The 18329-nt window shown below is 43.1% G+C and overlaps 1 protein-coding gene across 2 annotated transcripts in view; it reads left to right on the top strand.

The window, feature by feature from the left end:
- Nucleotides 1-18329, top strand: part of slc39a10 (solute carrier family 39 member 10) — a 157503-nt gene that overhangs the window by 43283 nt on the left and 95891 nt on the right. For both annotated transcript variants that reach the window (XM_038789118.1, XM_038789117.1), the window contains one exon: nt 8677-9598. In XM_038789118.1, the coding sequence (XP_038645046.1) occupies nt 8693-9598 (906 nt within the window). In that variant the 5' untranslated portion in view covers nt 8677-8692. Of the gene's footprint in view, nt 1-8676; nt 9599-18329 lie in introns of those variants that run through there.

Genomic DNA, 18329 nt, shown 5'->3' with positions numbered 1-18329 from the left:
AATTTGAGAGAGGTTCTCCCACCAAGTATGTCCTATACTTCTGGGACCTGTCTCCTCATTCATACAGAACTCTTTCCAAAGGGGCCATCCCTTTCCTTGCAGATACTTGCGGAGTTCCAGCTCCCACACGGGACACTGACCTACTCGGCTACTGCTGGTCGCTGTGACCACAAACCGTTCTGGGTTCATGAGGCGTTCCATTGCCTGCATGGCCATTTTATCTTTCTCTTAAATTTGGAACAGGGGGTGTTGAGGTTATGTTTTACAAGACGGGTAAGGCTTACGCTATGTTCCGCTCACAAAACTCCCGACAGTTCGTCGCAACAAAAGCTCTCAGGTTTTCCTTACAACCCTGTTAGTACGCATGCACAAAACACACTTCCGAATTATCTTTATTCGTTTGGACACCTTGATTACTTGTGATTTTTTTTTTTTCCTTTTTCTTTACTCAGATTTCTAATTCAAATTTCTGGGTCCTCGACGGAGTGGGGGTGCCACTTGTAACCGCGTCCCGTCAAGATGTCGCCACTAAATGTTGCTCGTTTTACTGGAGTGTATTAACACGCCTCCGTTTAAAGGCCATGTGCTTAACACTACTATGGCTCTGTGTATGTAATTATGCTCAGGAGTCGCCAGGTGCCGTATTTAGACACCTCACAAGTATATCAAGGTCAGGTTCAAAGTAATAAATCTGTACACCGATTAGTAAGTCCAAACGATTGATATTTATTATGACAAATATAATAAATACACATGCATACGCTAAAGAGACTAACTTACGTCTAATACTAAACAACTAAAATACTTATCTAGACAGGAACAGGCAAGGTCAGGGGACAAGGCCTTCGTCCCGTTCTTGGTCTGCAACTCTCAGGTACTTAAAGTTGTCAGGATCTAGCAAGGTCTGGATCACGTAGCGATCGTTGTATTGGCACTTACAGTTCGATGGCTGATGGCTCAACGGCTGGTGATGGAACTGGAGTCAGGATGCGATGTATCAGCAAAGCGGAGCCGGAGCAAAAGTAGCAGTCAGAGCCGGAGCCAAAGCAGACCGAACCATGTGCGGGGTCTACTTTTATAGTTCCTAGAAGTCCGTGCCCCTTTGGGGCGGTCCTTTTACCTGCCATGTATCGATTGGGCCTTTCCCAATCGATATCTTCTAAATCCCCAATCTGAGGGTCGTCCCTCGATGGGTGGGCTGTCCCTATGGTTCTTTGTGTTGGATACTGTGGTGCCGTTCTGTGTGGGCATCTTTTCAAAAGTATCCATTCATACTTAAATGTTTCTATTGTGCGGGATCTGGATCACCTCATTACTATGTAGATCTTGTTGCCATTTACACCTTTGGCTGAAACTCTGCACCTGGCCACAAACTGGTTTCTGTACGTGCAGAATGCTAATTAGTCTTCTGCAAACTGCTTGTCCTTGCTAAGACTGTTTTTCCCTGCAGCCTTAGCAGTTCTCCATTTTGTAGCCCAGTGTCCATCTTAGGTGGCTACAACTGGCACCATGGCGGCGCCAATGACGCCGATTCTCCGCACTGCGGAGAATCGCGTGCCAGCGTCGGGGCGGCGTGGGCCTGTCACAGGGCTGGGAGAATCTCACCCTTGATCTCCTCAAAGGTTTCCAAAACAATATAAATAAGATTCCCCTTCATTCCAGTAAACAAAAATGCCCTTATTTTTGAGTCCTTCGCTTAACTATTCATTTTTAAAATGAGATAGCCACCGTGGCATAAAGTACTCCCAACAGTGCATCATTCAAATTCAAAGTATGTTTCCTCCTTGCCACTTTGATACCAATTTCTTGCACTGGCTCCAGGCCTGTAATCTACCGGGACATGCCCACAGTCTGCTTTTGTTTAGCACTTTGTATCCATGGGTATGATGTGGAGATGCCGGCGTTGGACTGGGGTGAGCACTGTAAGAAGTCTTACAACACCAGGTTAAAGTCCAACATGCAGCAGGGTAGCATGGTGGTTAGCATAAATGCTTCACAGCTCCAGGGTCTCAGGTTCGATTCCCGGCTGGGTCACTGTCTGTGTGGAGTCTGCACGTCCTCCCCCTGTGTGCGTGGGTTTCCTCCGGGTGCTCCGGTTTCCTCCCACAGTCCAAAGATGTGCGGGTTAGGTGGATTGGCCATGCTAAATTGCCCGTAGTGTCCTTAAAAAAAAAAGTAAGGTTAATGGGGGGGTTGTTGGGTTACGGGTATAGGGTGGATACGTGGGTTTGAGTAGGGTGATCATGGCTCGGCACAACATTGAGGGCCGAAGGGCCTGTTCTGTGCTGTACTGTTCTATGTTCTATGTTTGTTTCAGACACTAGCTTTCAGACCACTGCTTCCTCAGGTGAATGAAGAGGTATGTGCATACAGCATACCTCTTCTTTCACCTGAGGAAGGAGCAGTGCTCCGAAAGCTAGTGTTTGAAACAAACATGTTGGTCTTTAACCTGGTGTTGTAAGACTTCTTACTGTATCCATGGGTAGTAATAAAGGGAAATGGTTGATAGCAAGAAGAAAGTGGGGTGGAGTCAGATGCTTGAGAACAATATGTTGAGGCGAAGTTGAAAATAGTGCCGAGGTGTGTTAACTAGAGTGTAGGTTCAGTGCCATTATGTATTCTGTGCTGAGAGGAAAGAACACCGCCAGCAACTGAGTTAGAAGAGCAAGAGTGCCTTGTTAAATTGGCACGGGAGAAGTCTGCTAGGTTTAGTTATTGAGAAAGAATGACAAGATTGCCAGTACGAGGGTTAGAGGAGGTATATGGTGAAGTTGGATGGGATGCAGTGTTTGCGAACTGGGTCTGGAGATTTGATTTGAAGTACCCTTTTGAACCAGTGTGGTAGGGTTTGGATGTAAAGTTCAATGATGTTTTAGCAGAGTTCCAAATCTCAACTTTTTTTAAGATTAAGCATCATAACTGAAGCACAGATGCTTATATTTATGCATTCAGTTTTACTTGGGAGTCTATCCACAGATTACCCCTAAAATTGACCACCAATTGTGTGCTTTCAGCATTTTGTTCCCCTTCTCTTTTGTAGGCTTTCTTGCTGCACAAGTAACCTGCATTTACGTGGTGCTTTTAGGTTACAAGGGGTTTCATAGAGGCATGAAAGAAAATACGGATGCTGAGCCAAAGATACAAGGACATGTATTTAAAAGCTTTTTGAAAGAGATGTGTATTAAGGAAGAGAGGTTTTGAGATTTAAGAAGGGATTTCCAAAGTACGGAGCAGGGAACCAGGCAACCTAAGGTATAGCCACAGATAACGGCAGTGGGAAGGATTTGGATTAGATGATTAGATGAATCAAATTTGTTTTATTAGCAGGTGTACTTTGCTATTGAAACTATTGAAATTATGCATTATTGTACGTGATATTGATGTGGACCTCCTTGCTTGAGGACAATGTTATAGTCATTTTTGAATACAGTCAAAATGGCCCAAAGAAACAGAGTCTAGGCTTACATCAGTCTATGTGCATAAAAATCCAGGTGCAGTAAAATAAGTTTATTGGTTCCTCTAACTTTGTTGTTAAGAGAGCAGGTCTATTTGACCTTTCATTTCTGAAAACATTGTCCTCAGGCATTGGTGACCACTAAATGTTTCTCTTTTTTCTTCAGATAGTAAATTTGGTTTAAAAAAGACACTCTTTGGGGGAAAACTAGTTCATTTTATGTCATTGCAAACATATAGGGGCTGGTTTAGCTCACTGGGTTAAATAGCTGGCTTTTAAAGCAGACCAAGCAGGCCAGCAGCACGGTTCGATTCCCGTACCAGCCTCCCTGGACAGGCGCCGGAATGTGGCAACTAGGGGCTTTTCACAGTAACTTCATTGAAGCCCACTCGTGACAATAAGCGATTTTCATTTTTCATTTCATTTCATATAATTTTCAAAAAATTTGTTTCTGATACTATTGATGAAAGAGTAGAAAAAGGATTGTAATAAATGCTATCTATACGGATTTTAAGGAAGAGTTTGACAAGGTACTACATAAAAGGCTGATTAATAAAACCAAGGCTTGTGGAATAGGCGGTGTCAAGCTAAAATTAAAATATTGGTTTAAGGACAGAGTACAGTGAATCATGGGAAATGGTTGTAGTACGATGCCCTGGGCTAGTGTGCAATCAATTCCAGCCCCACATGCCCTGTAAGTCACAACTCAAGAAAATTAAGCAATAATTCTTTTTAAAATACCCAAAATATTTGGCCCTTGGATGCCCAAATGGGTTTGTAATGTAAACAAGATTACTGTTTATTTATAACAACTATCATGAAATGTGCAGTAAATACAACTGGTTAATGACAAGCTAATACCTCTCTCATCACGCAGAAGACAGACAAACACAGAGGTGGAAAGGGTAAAAAATCAGAGGGAAGAAAGAGTCTTTGTTTCTGATGATGCTCCTTAGTACATTTTTTTCTTCACAGCAAGCTTGCAGATTAAATTATTTAGTTTACAGACTATAATGATCTTCTTTGCAGATTCATTCATTCAGGTACTCTGTAGTTTAAAAATGCATTACTCACAATTTTCTTGGAGAGACACCTTACTTCACATCAAACTTTGCTTTCAGTTTGTGGTTTGTCTTCAGGCTTCTATAGTTCCAGGAAAACAGCACCCACCAGGCTTTCTGGAGAGAGTTAGCCGGATATTTCTGGAGAGAGCTAGCCGGAACTCTTCTCCATGCTGCTAGAATCAATACTGAAACTAACTCAAACCATGGGCCTCTGAAAAAGATCTCAATGGAATAGGATCCAATCATTACCTGTTACCGGGCAGAGCACAGACTTTTGGGCCAATTCACTGGCCACCAGCCAGTCAATCAAACTCTTCTGGGAACTGACAAAACTGCAGCTTCTCTTTAAACCAGCACAGCCTTCCGGATTCTTCTTGCTTGAATTAAAGATACAGGCCGCTTGCCTAAAGTGATATGTCCATTAATCTTCCATGGATCAAAATAATAACAGCAAAAATGAAAGAAAGGTGAAATAAGGGAATAAATAGGAAAGACCCTTACAGTTGCTTTCCAAATTGGAGGTTTGTGGACAGTGGTGTTTGCCGGGATAGTGCTAGGATTACTTTTGGAAATATCTAATGACTTGTATATTGGAATACAGAGTAAAATTTTAAAATTTGCAACTGTGAAAGTGTTACACATCAACTGCTATAGAACATAGGCTAGGTGCAGCGCAGGCAAGTGACAGATGGTGCATTTTGAGCCATGAACTCCTAGTGACCTCCCAAAGGAACGGTGTAGTGATCTTTATATGTGCGTGTACACAAGGGGTTAATGTGTAATCAGTAGCACCACATGATCACTAGAGGGTCGGACCAACAGGGGTATAAAAGGCAGCCACATTGGCTCTCTCCCTCTCTCTTGGGTGCACTGTGACCAAAGCAATAACAGACTAGTTCAGATGGCCAGTGGAGTTGCGTATAGTTACCGTAGTTAGATCTTGTTAACCTTAACACTAGTATCAAAGTTAAAGTAAAGAACTCGTGTAAATATTGTTGTAGTTACTCAATAAACCTTTTGTTACAACTGGACAAGTTCGAATCTTCTTCATCGAGATTCAGAATTCCTCATCACTAACCAAGGTTTGAGTAGCACATGTTACCTACCACACAGGTAACAAAAGAAACGGGGAACCCGAAACATTCTCAAAATGTCCACACTGTCTTTTCCTGTAAACACAGAAATCAAATGCCAATAAATCTTCTAGCTATATCTGTGCATATATCAAGAATTCGGAAGAGAGACAGTCACATACATTCGCCAACCACATGGCACCTTCACATTAACCCCTGGCCAAGCCATCCTCCCTCCTAAACTACTTGAGGAGTGGGTCACTAAAAAGTTCTCTTATTAAAAAAATATTTACGTCTTACTTTTGTCATTTTTAATGAAATGATGGTGGAAAGCTGATCCACATAGTTAGGAACCCCTGAGCTATAGTATTAAATTGGAGGTCCCATGCACTTCTCTCTTTCTCACATACACAAACATGCTCGCGTCTCCCTCTCACGTAAGCTTGCGTCTCTTACACTCAGTGCATCTCTCTCTCTCTCTCTTCCCCCACACAGTTGGTGCATCTCCCCTCTCACGCTCAGTGCGTTTCCCCCACTCTAACACGCTTGGTGCGTCTCCCCTCTTGCACTCAACTCCCCACTCTCTCGCACATACTGTTGAACTGTACGAGCTTAGTGAGTAGAGTTAAGGCCGGCCTGCAGTGTTTCCCACTATCTTTGGCGGGCCATGTCCAATCAGTTAAGGTGAACACCTTGCCGAGATTTTTGTTTTTCTTTCAGTGTCTCCCAGTGTTCATGCCCAAATCTTTTCCGAAGGGTCGAATGGTTCATTTGCTGCTTTATTTAGGCAGGTACAGACCCGAGGATTAGGAGGGGGTTCTTCAGAGGGACAGGCAGTTAGGGGGTTTGACACTGCCAAACCTGTTATGTTATTACTGGGTGGCCAATGTGGAGAAGGTGTTGGGATGGTGTGAGGATCCTGGGACTCTAAGTTCAGATTGAGTCTGGGCCATGCAGAGGTTTTGGGGCATTGGTAATGGCACCTTTTTGGTTGGTGTCGGCAAGGTACTTGGCGAAACCCGTGATGGTGTCCACGTTAAAGATATGGAGGCAAAGTTGGTGGAAGCCTCAATGCTGCCTCCCATTTGTGCTCGCGATCTGTTTGAACCGGCACGGCTGGACCCCATATTTGGTGCATTGAAAGAGAAGGGCTGGAGGGAGTGAGTGATTTATTCCTGGAAGGGCGATTTGCCAACCTGGAGGAATTGAGGGAGAAATTTTGGTTGGCAGGCTCAAACGTGTTTTTACGTCCAGGTACAGAGCTTTGTAAAGAGGATGTTCCCAGACTTTACAGTGGTGCCACCATCATCCTTGTTGTAGAGGAATTTCTCTTGTTCAGGGTCGGAGGAGGGCAGCATGAAGGCATGTACACACGGATCTTAGGGGAAGATTTGGGTTCGATAGAAGGATAAATGCTAAATGGGTGGAGGAATTGGGGCCGATATGGAGTGAGGTGCTGCAGAGGCTAAATGCCACGTCATTTTGAGCGAGACTGAAGCTGATACATCTCAAGGTAGTGTTCCAAGCGCACTTCACTAAGGCTAAGATGAGATAGATGTGAGTGCTGTTCGAGAGTATACATTCATAACATACACATGTTCAGGTCCTGTTCCAAATTGGGGGATATTTGGCAATTGTTTTTTGACACCATGTCGGCGATCTTAAAGTATTGAGTTGGAACCCTGTCCTTCGGTGGCTAATTTTTAAGTTTTCAGATGTGCCAGAATTGCAGGCAGGTACAGGGGTGGATGTCCTTGCCTTTGCTGCGCTGATGGCACCGAGGTGGATCCTGTTGGGTTGAGGCTAGCAACATTCCTGAGTGCTTCGGCGTGGTTAGGTGATCTGATGGAATTTTTCCACCTCGAAAGTCAGATACACCATTAGGGGGTGATTGAAGGATTTTACCGGAGATGTCGTCCATTTATATTGCATTTCAAAGAGTTGGCCACTGTTCAGTGTTGGGGGTTGGTCTTGATTCTTGGTGTTTTGGTTGTTTATATGGGTTATTGTTTGTATATTTGTAATTTTGTATAAAATGTTAAAACTTTAATAACATTTTCAAAACAAAAACCTGTCCCTCTCTCTCACACGCCCATGTATCCTTCTCTTTCGAATGCTCCGGCTCCCTGCAATTAGGACCCCCACACACCTTTGAGGCCTGCTCCGCCCCTCCGCTCCAAGTTCAGTTCTGAGGTCTGCTCTGAGGCCCGCTCTTCCTTTCACTCTGCTGTCCATGCTTGGTCTGTTATGGAGATTTGAGTTTCTTGTTCCCAGCAGGTTCTATCAGAAGCCAGCCTCTGATTGGTCAAGGAGCTCTGCAGCAGTTTCCAAATGAGGCTGTCCGGCCACTGCTCCCTGGGTTCTGTGGACCCTAGTTTAGGAACCCCTGAGCTATAGTATTAAATTGGAGAATCTGGGCTTGTTGTCTTTGGAATAAAGGAGATTGAGGCAATCTAATGGAGGTGTACAAAATTATGACAGGCATGGATAAGGTTGACAAAGAAAAGCTATTCCCATTAGCTGATAGTACAAGGACCTGGGGATTTAAGATTTTGGGGAAGCATTGCAGGGAGTTGTGTGGAAGAAATGTTTTAATACAGTGGGTGGTAATGATCTGGGACTCGCTGCCAACGGAGGTGGTGGAAGTAGAAACAGTCAATTATTTTAAAACACAATTGGAGGGCACTTGAGGGAAATGTACTTGCAGGGCGAGGAGGATAGAGCAGGGATGTGAAACTGACTGGATTTACTCCACAGAGTTAGCGTGGACGCTGGGCTAAATGGCTTCCTACGCCATAATGACTCCATGACTAAAATTGACATTAGAAACCACAGTACCTTTTCAAACCAAACAAGTTTATGCATTTCAATTTTTAATAAATATTTTGTTTGGCAAGGAAGTCTCCTGTGAGCTTTTGTGTTTTTTCATTGCCTGCTATATTCTTTGATGTAGTGACTTATGTTGAAACGTGGCTTTTTTTTTTCTTGTCTCAGGGGCTTCTAAAATTCACTTCGGAAGGCAATAAAATATTTGTGACATGATGGATTTAGTGCATTTTCCTGAAACTTTTTTCTTTTATTTCAGGTGCAGAATATACGCCATGAAGGTACATCTACATACAAAATTTTGTTTCATTTGCTTACTCACTTTTCTGTTTCACCATTGCAACCACTGCCATGGTGACCATGACCATGAACATAATCATGATCATAACCATGCTCCTGAGGAGAACCACATACATAAGCACAATGATTACCAGATCTCAGAGGAGTCGTATCTTCAAAATAGCAAGAGCTCTCTACATCATGCAGAAAATAAACAGATGTACTACATTCAAAAACTGTTCAGTCGTTATGGTGAGAATGGGAGGTTGACCTTCCATGGTTTAGAGAAACTCTTATCAAATTTAGGTCTTGGAGAAGTTAAAGTCGTAGAGATTGAACATGAGCACAATGATCATGATCATGTTTCACACCTAGACTTTTTAGAGCTACTTAAACATAAGCATGTACACTCCCATTCACACTCCAATGACACAGCAAATGACCAAACTGTACCAGCTCCCAAGCTGTCAGTTAGGCATTGTAAAAACTCTGATAGTCAGAATGCACACACCACTTTGACCACACCCATTTCTTACCATCAACCCCGGCGACATCACCGCAACCATCATCGGGGTGCTGCCCATTCTGCAGACTCGCAGATTCATAAAGGAGAAGAAGGAGAACAACTCCCTGACCCATCAGATGTTAATACATTACAGCAACAGCCCAAAAATAGGTCAAAAAAACGCAAAAAACATAAAGGTATATCAAAACAACCAGAAGGAACATTAACTACATCTCCTGAAGAATCCTTCAATATTATGCCCAAGATTGAACATGGAGATGAGCACCGTCATGCTCCCGAGGACGAAGCAGCTTCGCAACATAGAACAAGGAAAGATTTGAGTTCCTCAAAATTGAATCATGAAGATCGCCTAGCATCTGAGCTTGTATATGATGAGGTGAGACTGGATGAACCAAATTAATAACGTGTAAATATGTTACAATTGAAATATTCTATAAATGATGATGAAGTGAATTCAGAATTATTCCCCACATTGATCAAAGCAGAACTGTTAAATATAAGCTTTCCCTTTTTAATTAATTGCTTAAGCTTAATTTGTAATATACAATTTCTTTTTTTCTGTGTGCAAAAATATGAAATTCAGCTAATGTAGCATTTTTGAAAAAGAAAGTTTCAGGTCTTTGTACTTACTTTGTTTCTCCTTTCCCATCTTCCTCAAATCTATCACTTAGATCCTTGTAAGCCCTTGTGCCAGTTACCATTTATTTTTCTAGATCCAGGTCCCTTTGCTGACACTGCAGGATTTAGGGAACCTTCAAGTTGCCATGCTAAGAGGAAGAGTAAAAGTTGCAGATTGACCTCAAGATGCCCTGTAGGTGATTGGTGCGCTACTGCTAGCACCTGCAACTAAGAGATAAATAACAACCTTTGCTTTAAAAGATATCTGCATGCAACATTTTCCTGTTATTAATGCATTATCCCTGGATTTGTTTGAATTCCCACTTGGAGTTACAAATAATTAAATAAATGAGCTGAGACTAATTAATTTTATATTATTTACAATTGATATTGAGGCAGATATTAAAGCAGAGTAGATAAAATTAGAACAGATTTAATGCCAGAAGGCGAACATTTCCCCAATATTTTCAAGTTCAAGATGGGAAAATCATGTTCGAGGAAGTGAACATCTTTGAATGTTTGTTGAGGGATGCATCAAATGATAAAATATCTTATGAAGAAGAACAGGGAAAGTGGCTAGGTTCCCATAAGTCATAACCAATTTGAGAGAAATGGGGAGAAAATTCAATGAAAATAAATAACAAATATTTATGCTACAGTTAACTGATAGTTAAGGTATATATTTTTTTAGTTATTTCATTATTCAGTCTGAGCTGCTGAGTATCTCCCTCATTTTCTGTTTTTATTTCAGATTTCCAGCATCTGCAGTATTTTGCTTTTGCATCATTTTCTAATATTCCATGTTAATTAAATTCTTGGTTTCAGTTGAAAGAATTGCACTTAAATCGCATTGAGTGAATTCTGAACTTTTTTCTAGTTGACATGAAGGCCCTCTGATGTGAGACTCCATTTGTAGCACTTCAGGCATGAGCAGACAAAACGGGCTGGATTTAGTGGAGAAGACAAGAAGGTTAAGTCAGGAAAGTTTCCAACTCTGCAGTGCCATGCCCTTTAAAAGGCCCCTGTTGTGTCCATTTTTCTCGCTGAGGAAGGCCTCAGGAACTCATTACAGTTACAAAAACAAGTAACAGGGCAGAGAGTAAAGAAATAGTCTCAACCCAACTTCAGGAACTGCAGCTAATGGCAAAACTACAAGAAGTATGCTGGTTAAACCAAAAGCAAAAAATAATAAAAAAGCTAACAAAATATCAGTGCTTTGGGACAGGTCAAAGGGAGTAGCCTAATTAAGTGTTCTATATACAAATCCATGTAGTGTAAGGAATAAACTAGATGAGCTGCAGGCATAAATGTAGGATGAAAATTATGATGTAGTTGCTATTAAAGAGACATGGCTGCAGGAGGTCGGCACTGGAACTAAATATACCTGGTTGTCAAGTTTACAGGAAGGATGGAAGATGGCAGCGGGGGTGGAGTGGTCTTACTAATTAGAAACACTATCACTTCAATGTTGAGGGAGGATATAATGAAGGGAAAGCATCCTGTGGAGACCATTTGGGTGGAACTGAGGAACTAAAAAGGAACTAAAGCTGTCATGGGTGTTAGGGCAGCATGGTAGCATAGTGGTTAGCACAGTTGCTTCACAGCTCCAGGGTCCCAGGTTCGATTCCCGGCTGGGTCACTGTCTGTGCGGAGTCTGTATGTTCGCCCTGTGTCTGTGTGGGCTTCCTCCGGGTGCTTTGGTTTCCTCCCACAGTCCAAAGATGTGTGGGTTAGGTGGATTGGCCATGCTAAATTGCCCTTAGTGTCCAAAAAATGTTAAGTGGGGGTTACTGGGTTACGGGGGTAGGGTAGAGTGCTCTTTGTAAGGGCCGGTGCGGACTCGATGGGCCGAATGGCCTCCTGCACTGTAAATTCCATTATTCTATGACCCCCCCTGATAGCAGCTCTGAGGTGCTAGATTGTATAAAGGCATAAATTAGGCAAGTGCGTAGCAAAGGCAGAATAGTATTAATGGGGGATTTTATGGGAGAGGCAGACAAGCACCTGTCAGAAAGGTAGTGAACGTCTGGAATGTATCCTGGATAGTTTCCTGCAGCGATATGTTCTGGTTGCAACAAAGGAACAGGCAATATTAGATTTTGTTACGGTAATTAACCTAATTTAATTAGTGGCCTAACTGTACACAAACATCTTTCAAATAGTGATTGAATAACATGATTGAATTCAGAGTAGCATTTGAAAATGAAAAGCACATTTCAGACACGAGAATGTTAAGCTGGGTAAGGCTGACTTTAACGGGATGAGATGAGACAGAAAATCTGTTAATGGGTCAAATGACTGAAGATCAGTAGTGAATATTTGAAGAAACATTTAATGAGATACGGAGTAAATATATATCCCTGAGAGGAAGCTTCACACACAAAATGCAACCATGGACAACTGAAGAGGTTGTGGACAGCATAAAACTAAAATAAAGGGCTTACAAAAATGTAAGAAAGAGCACATATCCGGATGAATGGGATAGATACAAAGACGAGCAAATCATCACAAAGCAGCATCTAAGTGTGACTAAAAGCGATTATGAAAGGAAACTTGCAGGGGACATCAAAATCAACAAGAAATTTTATAGTTATATAAAGGGAAAGCGGGTGGTCAAGAGCAGATTTAGGCCCACTAAAAGCAGAAAATTGAGATATGTTTAATAATGGGGAAATTGCAGACATGTTGAACAGTTACTTTGCGGGAGTATTTACAGTTGAAAACGAGGATAAAAAATTAATCTTTAATAGAGGACCTGGAAGGCAGCACGGCGGCGCAGTGGTTAGCACTGCTGTCTCATGGCACCGAGGTCCCAGGTTCGATCCCGGTTCTGGGTCACTTTCCGTGTGGAGCTTGCACATTCTCCCCGTGTTTGCGTGGGTTTCGCCTCCAAAAACCAAAGATGTGCAGGGTAGGTGTATTGACCACGCTAAATTGACCCTTAATTGGAAAAAAATAATTGGATACACTAAATTTATTTTAAAAATAGAGGAACAGAAATTAATACAATTAACATAAGTATCACTAACTAGGAAATGAATGGAACTAAAGAGTGACAAATCCCAGGACCTGATGCTTTCCATTCGAGGGTATTAAAGGAAGTTAGACAGCACTAACTATAATCTTCCAGAGTTCCCTACATTCAGGAGTAATCTCTCTGGATTGGAAAATTTCACATGTCACTCCACTTTTGTCGAGGGTGAAAGGGGGAAACTAGGGAATTACAGACCAGTTCGCCTAACATCTATGGTGGGAAAATTGTTGAGTCTATAATCCAGGATGGGGTAACTGAGCACCTTGAAATTTTTCAGTTGATCAGGGAGAGTCCGCATGCATTCATGAAGGGAAGGCCATGCCTGACAAATCTCAGTTTTTGAAGAGGTGACTAAGGTTGTGGTCAAGGGAATGTTTATGGATGTCATTTACATGGACTTCAAGAAACAGTTGATAAAGTCCCACACAAGAGACTATTAACAGTGGAAGCCCACGGAGTTGAGGGCAAATTATTGACGTGGTTAGAAAATTGGTTGAGTGGCAGGCGACAGAGAAAGGGGATAATAGGTAATGAATTTAATTGGCAGGAGGTGACAAGTGGTGTACCACTGAGATCTGTGTTGGGGCCTCAATATTCACAATATTCATTAATGACTTGAATGATGACATAGCAAGTCATATATCCAAGTTTGTGGATGATACAAAGTTAGGTGGCATTGTAGGAAACCCAAATAATTGCAGAAAATTGCCAAGAGATATTGACAGACTAGGTGAAAGGGCAAAATTATGGCCGATGGAATTTAATATAAGCAAGTGTAAGGTTATCCATTTTGGACCAAAGAAGGATAGAGTCAAATACTTTCTACATAGAAAGAGGTTAGGTACAGTTGATATCCAAAGAGACCTGGGGTTCAGTGCATAGGCCCTTAAATCCCAGGAACAAGTGCAAAAAATAATCAAACAGCTAATAGAATGCTAGCTTTTATATCTAGAGGACTGGAATATAAAGATACAGGGGTTATGCTGCAGCTATACAAAATGGAGTACTGTAAGCAGTTCTGGCACCACACTTCAGGAAGGATGTTTTGGCCTTGGAGGGAGTGCAATCTAGGTTTACAAAAATGATACCTGGATTACGGGTTGAGTTATAAGGAGAGATTACTCAAATTAGACCTGGTTAGGGGAAGCATGGCGGCGCAGTGGTTGGCACTGCTACCTCACGACATCAAGGCCCCGGGTTCGATCCCGGCCCCGGGTCACTTTCCATGTGGAGTTTGAAATTCTCCCCATGCCTGCGTGTGTCTCACCTCCACAACCCAAAAAGATGTGCAGGATAGTTGAATTGGCCATGCTAATTTGCCCCTTAATTGGAAAAAAACGAATTGGTGACTCAAAATTTTTTTTTTAATTAGACCTGTATTCACTAGAATTTCAAAGCTTAAGGGGTAGTCTGATCAAAGTATTCAAGATAGTAAAGGGAAAAGACAGGTTAGATGAAGGACAACCAGTGGTTGGAGATTCTAAAAATTGGGGGCATTGTCTAAATATTTGGGCTAAGCCATTCAGGAGAGATATTAGGAAGAACTTCTTCACTCAAAGGGTGATCGCGGTTGGAAACTCTCCCACAAACAGCAGTTGAAGATAGATCAGTTAATTATAAATCTGAGATGGATAGGTTTTTTTAAGTAAAGCTATTAACGGATATGGGCCAAATGCAGGTATATGAGGCAGAATTCTCCGCAAGGCCCGACGCCGTCGTGAAACGCGGAGGTTCACGACAGCGTCGGAGGCCGCTCCTTACCCCCTATTCTCTCTCTCTCTTCCCCCCACCCCCGGGGAGGCTAGGAGGGCTGTGCCGTAAATCTCGGCCACGGGTCCTTGTTGCTAGCGTCAAGGCCCGGCATTTGAGCGCCTAATGACGTCAGCCGCGCATGCGCGGTTGCCGTCTTCCCCTCCGCTGCCCCGCAAGATGTGGCGGCTTGATCTTGCGGGGCGGCGGAGGGGAAAGAGTGCGTCCCTTTGAAACGCCGGCCCGACGATCGGTGGGCACCGATCGCGGGCCAGTCCCCTCCCAAGCACGGTCGTGGTGCTCACTCCCCTCTCCGCCTCCCCATAAGCCCCATACTCATCTTTGGCGCGCTGTTCACGCCGGCAGCGACCAGGTGTGGTTGCCGACGGCGTGAACTGGTCGGGAACGGCAGGCCGCTTGGCCCATCCGGGTCGGCGTGAAAAACGGCGGCCCGCGATTCTCCGAGCGGCGTGTCGCAAAATATGACACGCCATTTTGGGGGGAGGTGGGAGAATCGCGGGGGGTGCCAGAGGGAGGAGTTAGGTCACAGATCAGCCATGATCACATTGAATGGCAGGATACGCTTGAGGGGCTGAATGGCCTACTCCTGTCCCTATGAGGGCAAGGTGGAGTTGGACCCACCGTCTCCAGAGGCAGGACTGAGGTGGTGACTGAGGCAGCCGGCAGGCTACAACACATATCTTATGTTTTTTGGCATATCAGTCCAGTGATCAATGTCAGGCCCTCAACCCGCACCCTTCCAACCCGCTCACCCCGCCATCTATTTCCTAGTCACTCACCCAGTATACACCATGGGCAGACGTCAGGAACCATGTTTTTGAAATGGACATTAATCGAATAAAGCTATTTTCAAAAATCGCATGCTGTGCAGTTATGGAACCCACATTAAAGCAGGGATGTAATAGCACAGGAAAGGGTGCAGGGAAGATTTACCAGGAAGTTGCCTGGTCTGGAGAGTTTTAGCTATGAAGAGAGATTGGATGGATTGGGGTTGTTTTATTTGAGGCTGAGGGGCTGGGGGAGACATGATTGAGATGTATAAAATTATGAAGGGCATAGATCGAGGAGACAAGAAGTTTCTCCCCTTGTGGGGAAGGATCAATGACCAGGAGGCATAGATTTAAGGTAAGGGGCAAGAGGTTTAGAGGGGATGTGAGGAAATACTTTTTCATCCAGGTGGTGGTGGGAGTCTGGGACTCACTGCCTGAAAAGGTGGTGGAGGCAGGGACCCTCATAACAATTAAGAAGTATTTAGATGTGCACTTGCGCTGCTAAGGCATACAAAGCTATGGGTCAAGAGCTGGAAAATTGGATTAGAATACTCGTGATTGTTTTTCATCGGCGCAGCCACGGTGTTCCGAAGGGCCTTTTCTATATTGTAGGTATCTATGATTCTATGAAGAAAAACTAATTGGGGGAAAAAAAATCATAAAAACTTTCAAGTTCTCAATCTCCTTTAAAAACAAACATATCTCACTTAACCGCATCAGCAACATGGAATCCTTCAATAGCATTTCAAAAGCACAGAGTTTAGTGAGAGGAATGAATTGAAGGAGATCAGTGGTGTTAGAGAAATGGTGTTGGGGAAATTGATGGGATTGAGGCCGGTAAATCCCCAGGGCCTGATAATCTACACCCCAGAGTACTTGAGGTGGTCATCTTCCAAGATTTTACAGTCTCTGGAACAGTTCCTACAGATTTAGATGAGGGTACTAAATGTAATATCTCCAAATTTGCAGATGACACAGAGCTGGATGGAAGGGTGAGCTGTGAGTTGGATGCAGAGATCCTTCAGCGTGATTTGAACAAGTTGAATGAGTGAGCAAATGAATGGCAGATGCTGTATAACGTGAATAAATGTGAGGTATCAGAAACGGGAAGGCAGATTATTATCGAAATGGCCATGATCATGAGGGGAATGTGTAACGAGACCTGGGTGTCCTCGTACACCAGCTGCTGAAGGTAAGCATGCAGGTGCAGCAGGCAGTAAAGAAGGCAAAATGATATGTTGGCCTTCATAGTGAGAGGATTCCAGTGCAGGAGCAGGGATGTCTTGTTAGAATTACACAGGGCCTTGGTGAGGCCAAACCTGGATTATGTGGGCAATTTTTGTCTCCTTATCTGAGAAAGTATGTTCTTGCTCTAGAGGGTGTGCAGACTGATTGCTGGAACGGCAGGTCTGACATTTGAGGAGAGATTGAATCAATATTAGCTGGAGTTCAGAAGAATGAGGGGGAATCTTAGAAGAACCTATAAAATTCTAACAGGACTAGATAGGGTAGATGCAAGAAGGATGTTCCCATGGTGGAGGTGTCCAGACCAGGTGTTATGGGTGATATGGGATAGACAGTTTAGGGTAAAGATGAGGAGAAATTTCTTCACCCAGAGAGTGGTCAGCCTGTGGGATTTGCTATTACAGAAAGCAGTTGAGGCCAAAACATTGTATGTTTTCAAAAAGCAGTTAGATATAGCACTTGGGATGAAAGAAAGTCAAAGGACATGGGGGAAAAGGCGGGATCAGGCTATTGAGTTGGATTATCAGCCATGATCATGAAGAATGGCAGAGCAGGCTTAAAGGGCTAAATGGTCGCTTCCTATTTTCTACGTTTCTATGTAAAACTGTCATCAAACTCTACATAGCCTACTGTTAGGATATGTAGTACTGTAGCTTTATAAACTCAGCCAAGCATTCCTAATGGGTTCTACTGCCATGGCAAACCATTACTGCTCCCAAACAGTGAAGCCTATTGAAAGTACAAAATAGATGGCCTCTCAATCATTGTAGTTCAGGAGCAAGTGTTTGTTTTTTGTTCCAAAGGAAAGTTGTAGAGTAGATTTGTTCTCTATTAGTCTATGAACATTTAAATCATTTATGGTCATGACACTTTTTACCAAACACTGTTTTCTTCATTTTCAACGCACAATAGCATAAATACTCTAATGTAACTCTCAGGGAGAGCCAGCATGGATTTATGACCAGTAAGTCATGCCTGACAAACCAATTGAATTTTTTGAAGAGATGATTAAAGTAGTGGATAGGAGAATGTTATGCGGACTTCCAGAAGGCATTTGATAAAGTCCCATATAAGAGACTGTTAACCAAGGTGTAGAAGCCCATGGAGTGGGAATATGGAGTTGGGCCACAGACTAGCCATGATCTCATTGAATGGCAGAGCAGGCCCTCAAGCTGCTGAATGGCCTATTCCTGTTCCTATGTTCCTAACACTTAGAGGCTGGTCAACTTATCATTGCAGAATGGAGCCCTTTACTTAATCACTGCATCTAATTTACAATGATCATTTTTTTTGTCTTTCAAAGTCGTCACTGGAAGAATTCCAGGAGCAAGTAACTTTTTTTGATACCCCACTTGGGACTGGGGTTCACACCTCCACTAAAAAGGTTATGGACCATATATTCCTACAGAAGGGATCTGACTCCACAAAAAGTACAAGGGGTGGGCGGGAGTGGAGGGTAAGGTTGGACTGCCCACCCTGTAATAATTCCAGTATGGGCAGGAGTCTCTGCAGGTGAGCTACCCCACATCATTAAAAATTGCCAGAAACAGAATGGTCCTACCTACCATTTTCGAAGGTCTCAAAAATTGACCCAACTCGGCAAAAATCCAGGCAAGGAAATTCACTTTATATTGATTTGTAAAGAAAAAATAATATTTTAGAAATATGCA

The sequence above is a fragment of the Scyliorhinus canicula genome, chromosome 2 (genome assembly GCF_902713615.1).
Source record: "Scyliorhinus canicula chromosome 2, sScyCan1.1, whole genome shotgun sequence".
Classification (NCBI taxonomy): domain Eukaryota; kingdom Metazoa; phylum Chordata; class Chondrichthyes; order Carcharhiniformes; family Scyliorhinidae; genus Scyliorhinus; species Scyliorhinus canicula.
Note: the sequence above shows the minus strand (reverse complement) of the source record. Positions and strands in the feature narration are given on the sequence as shown.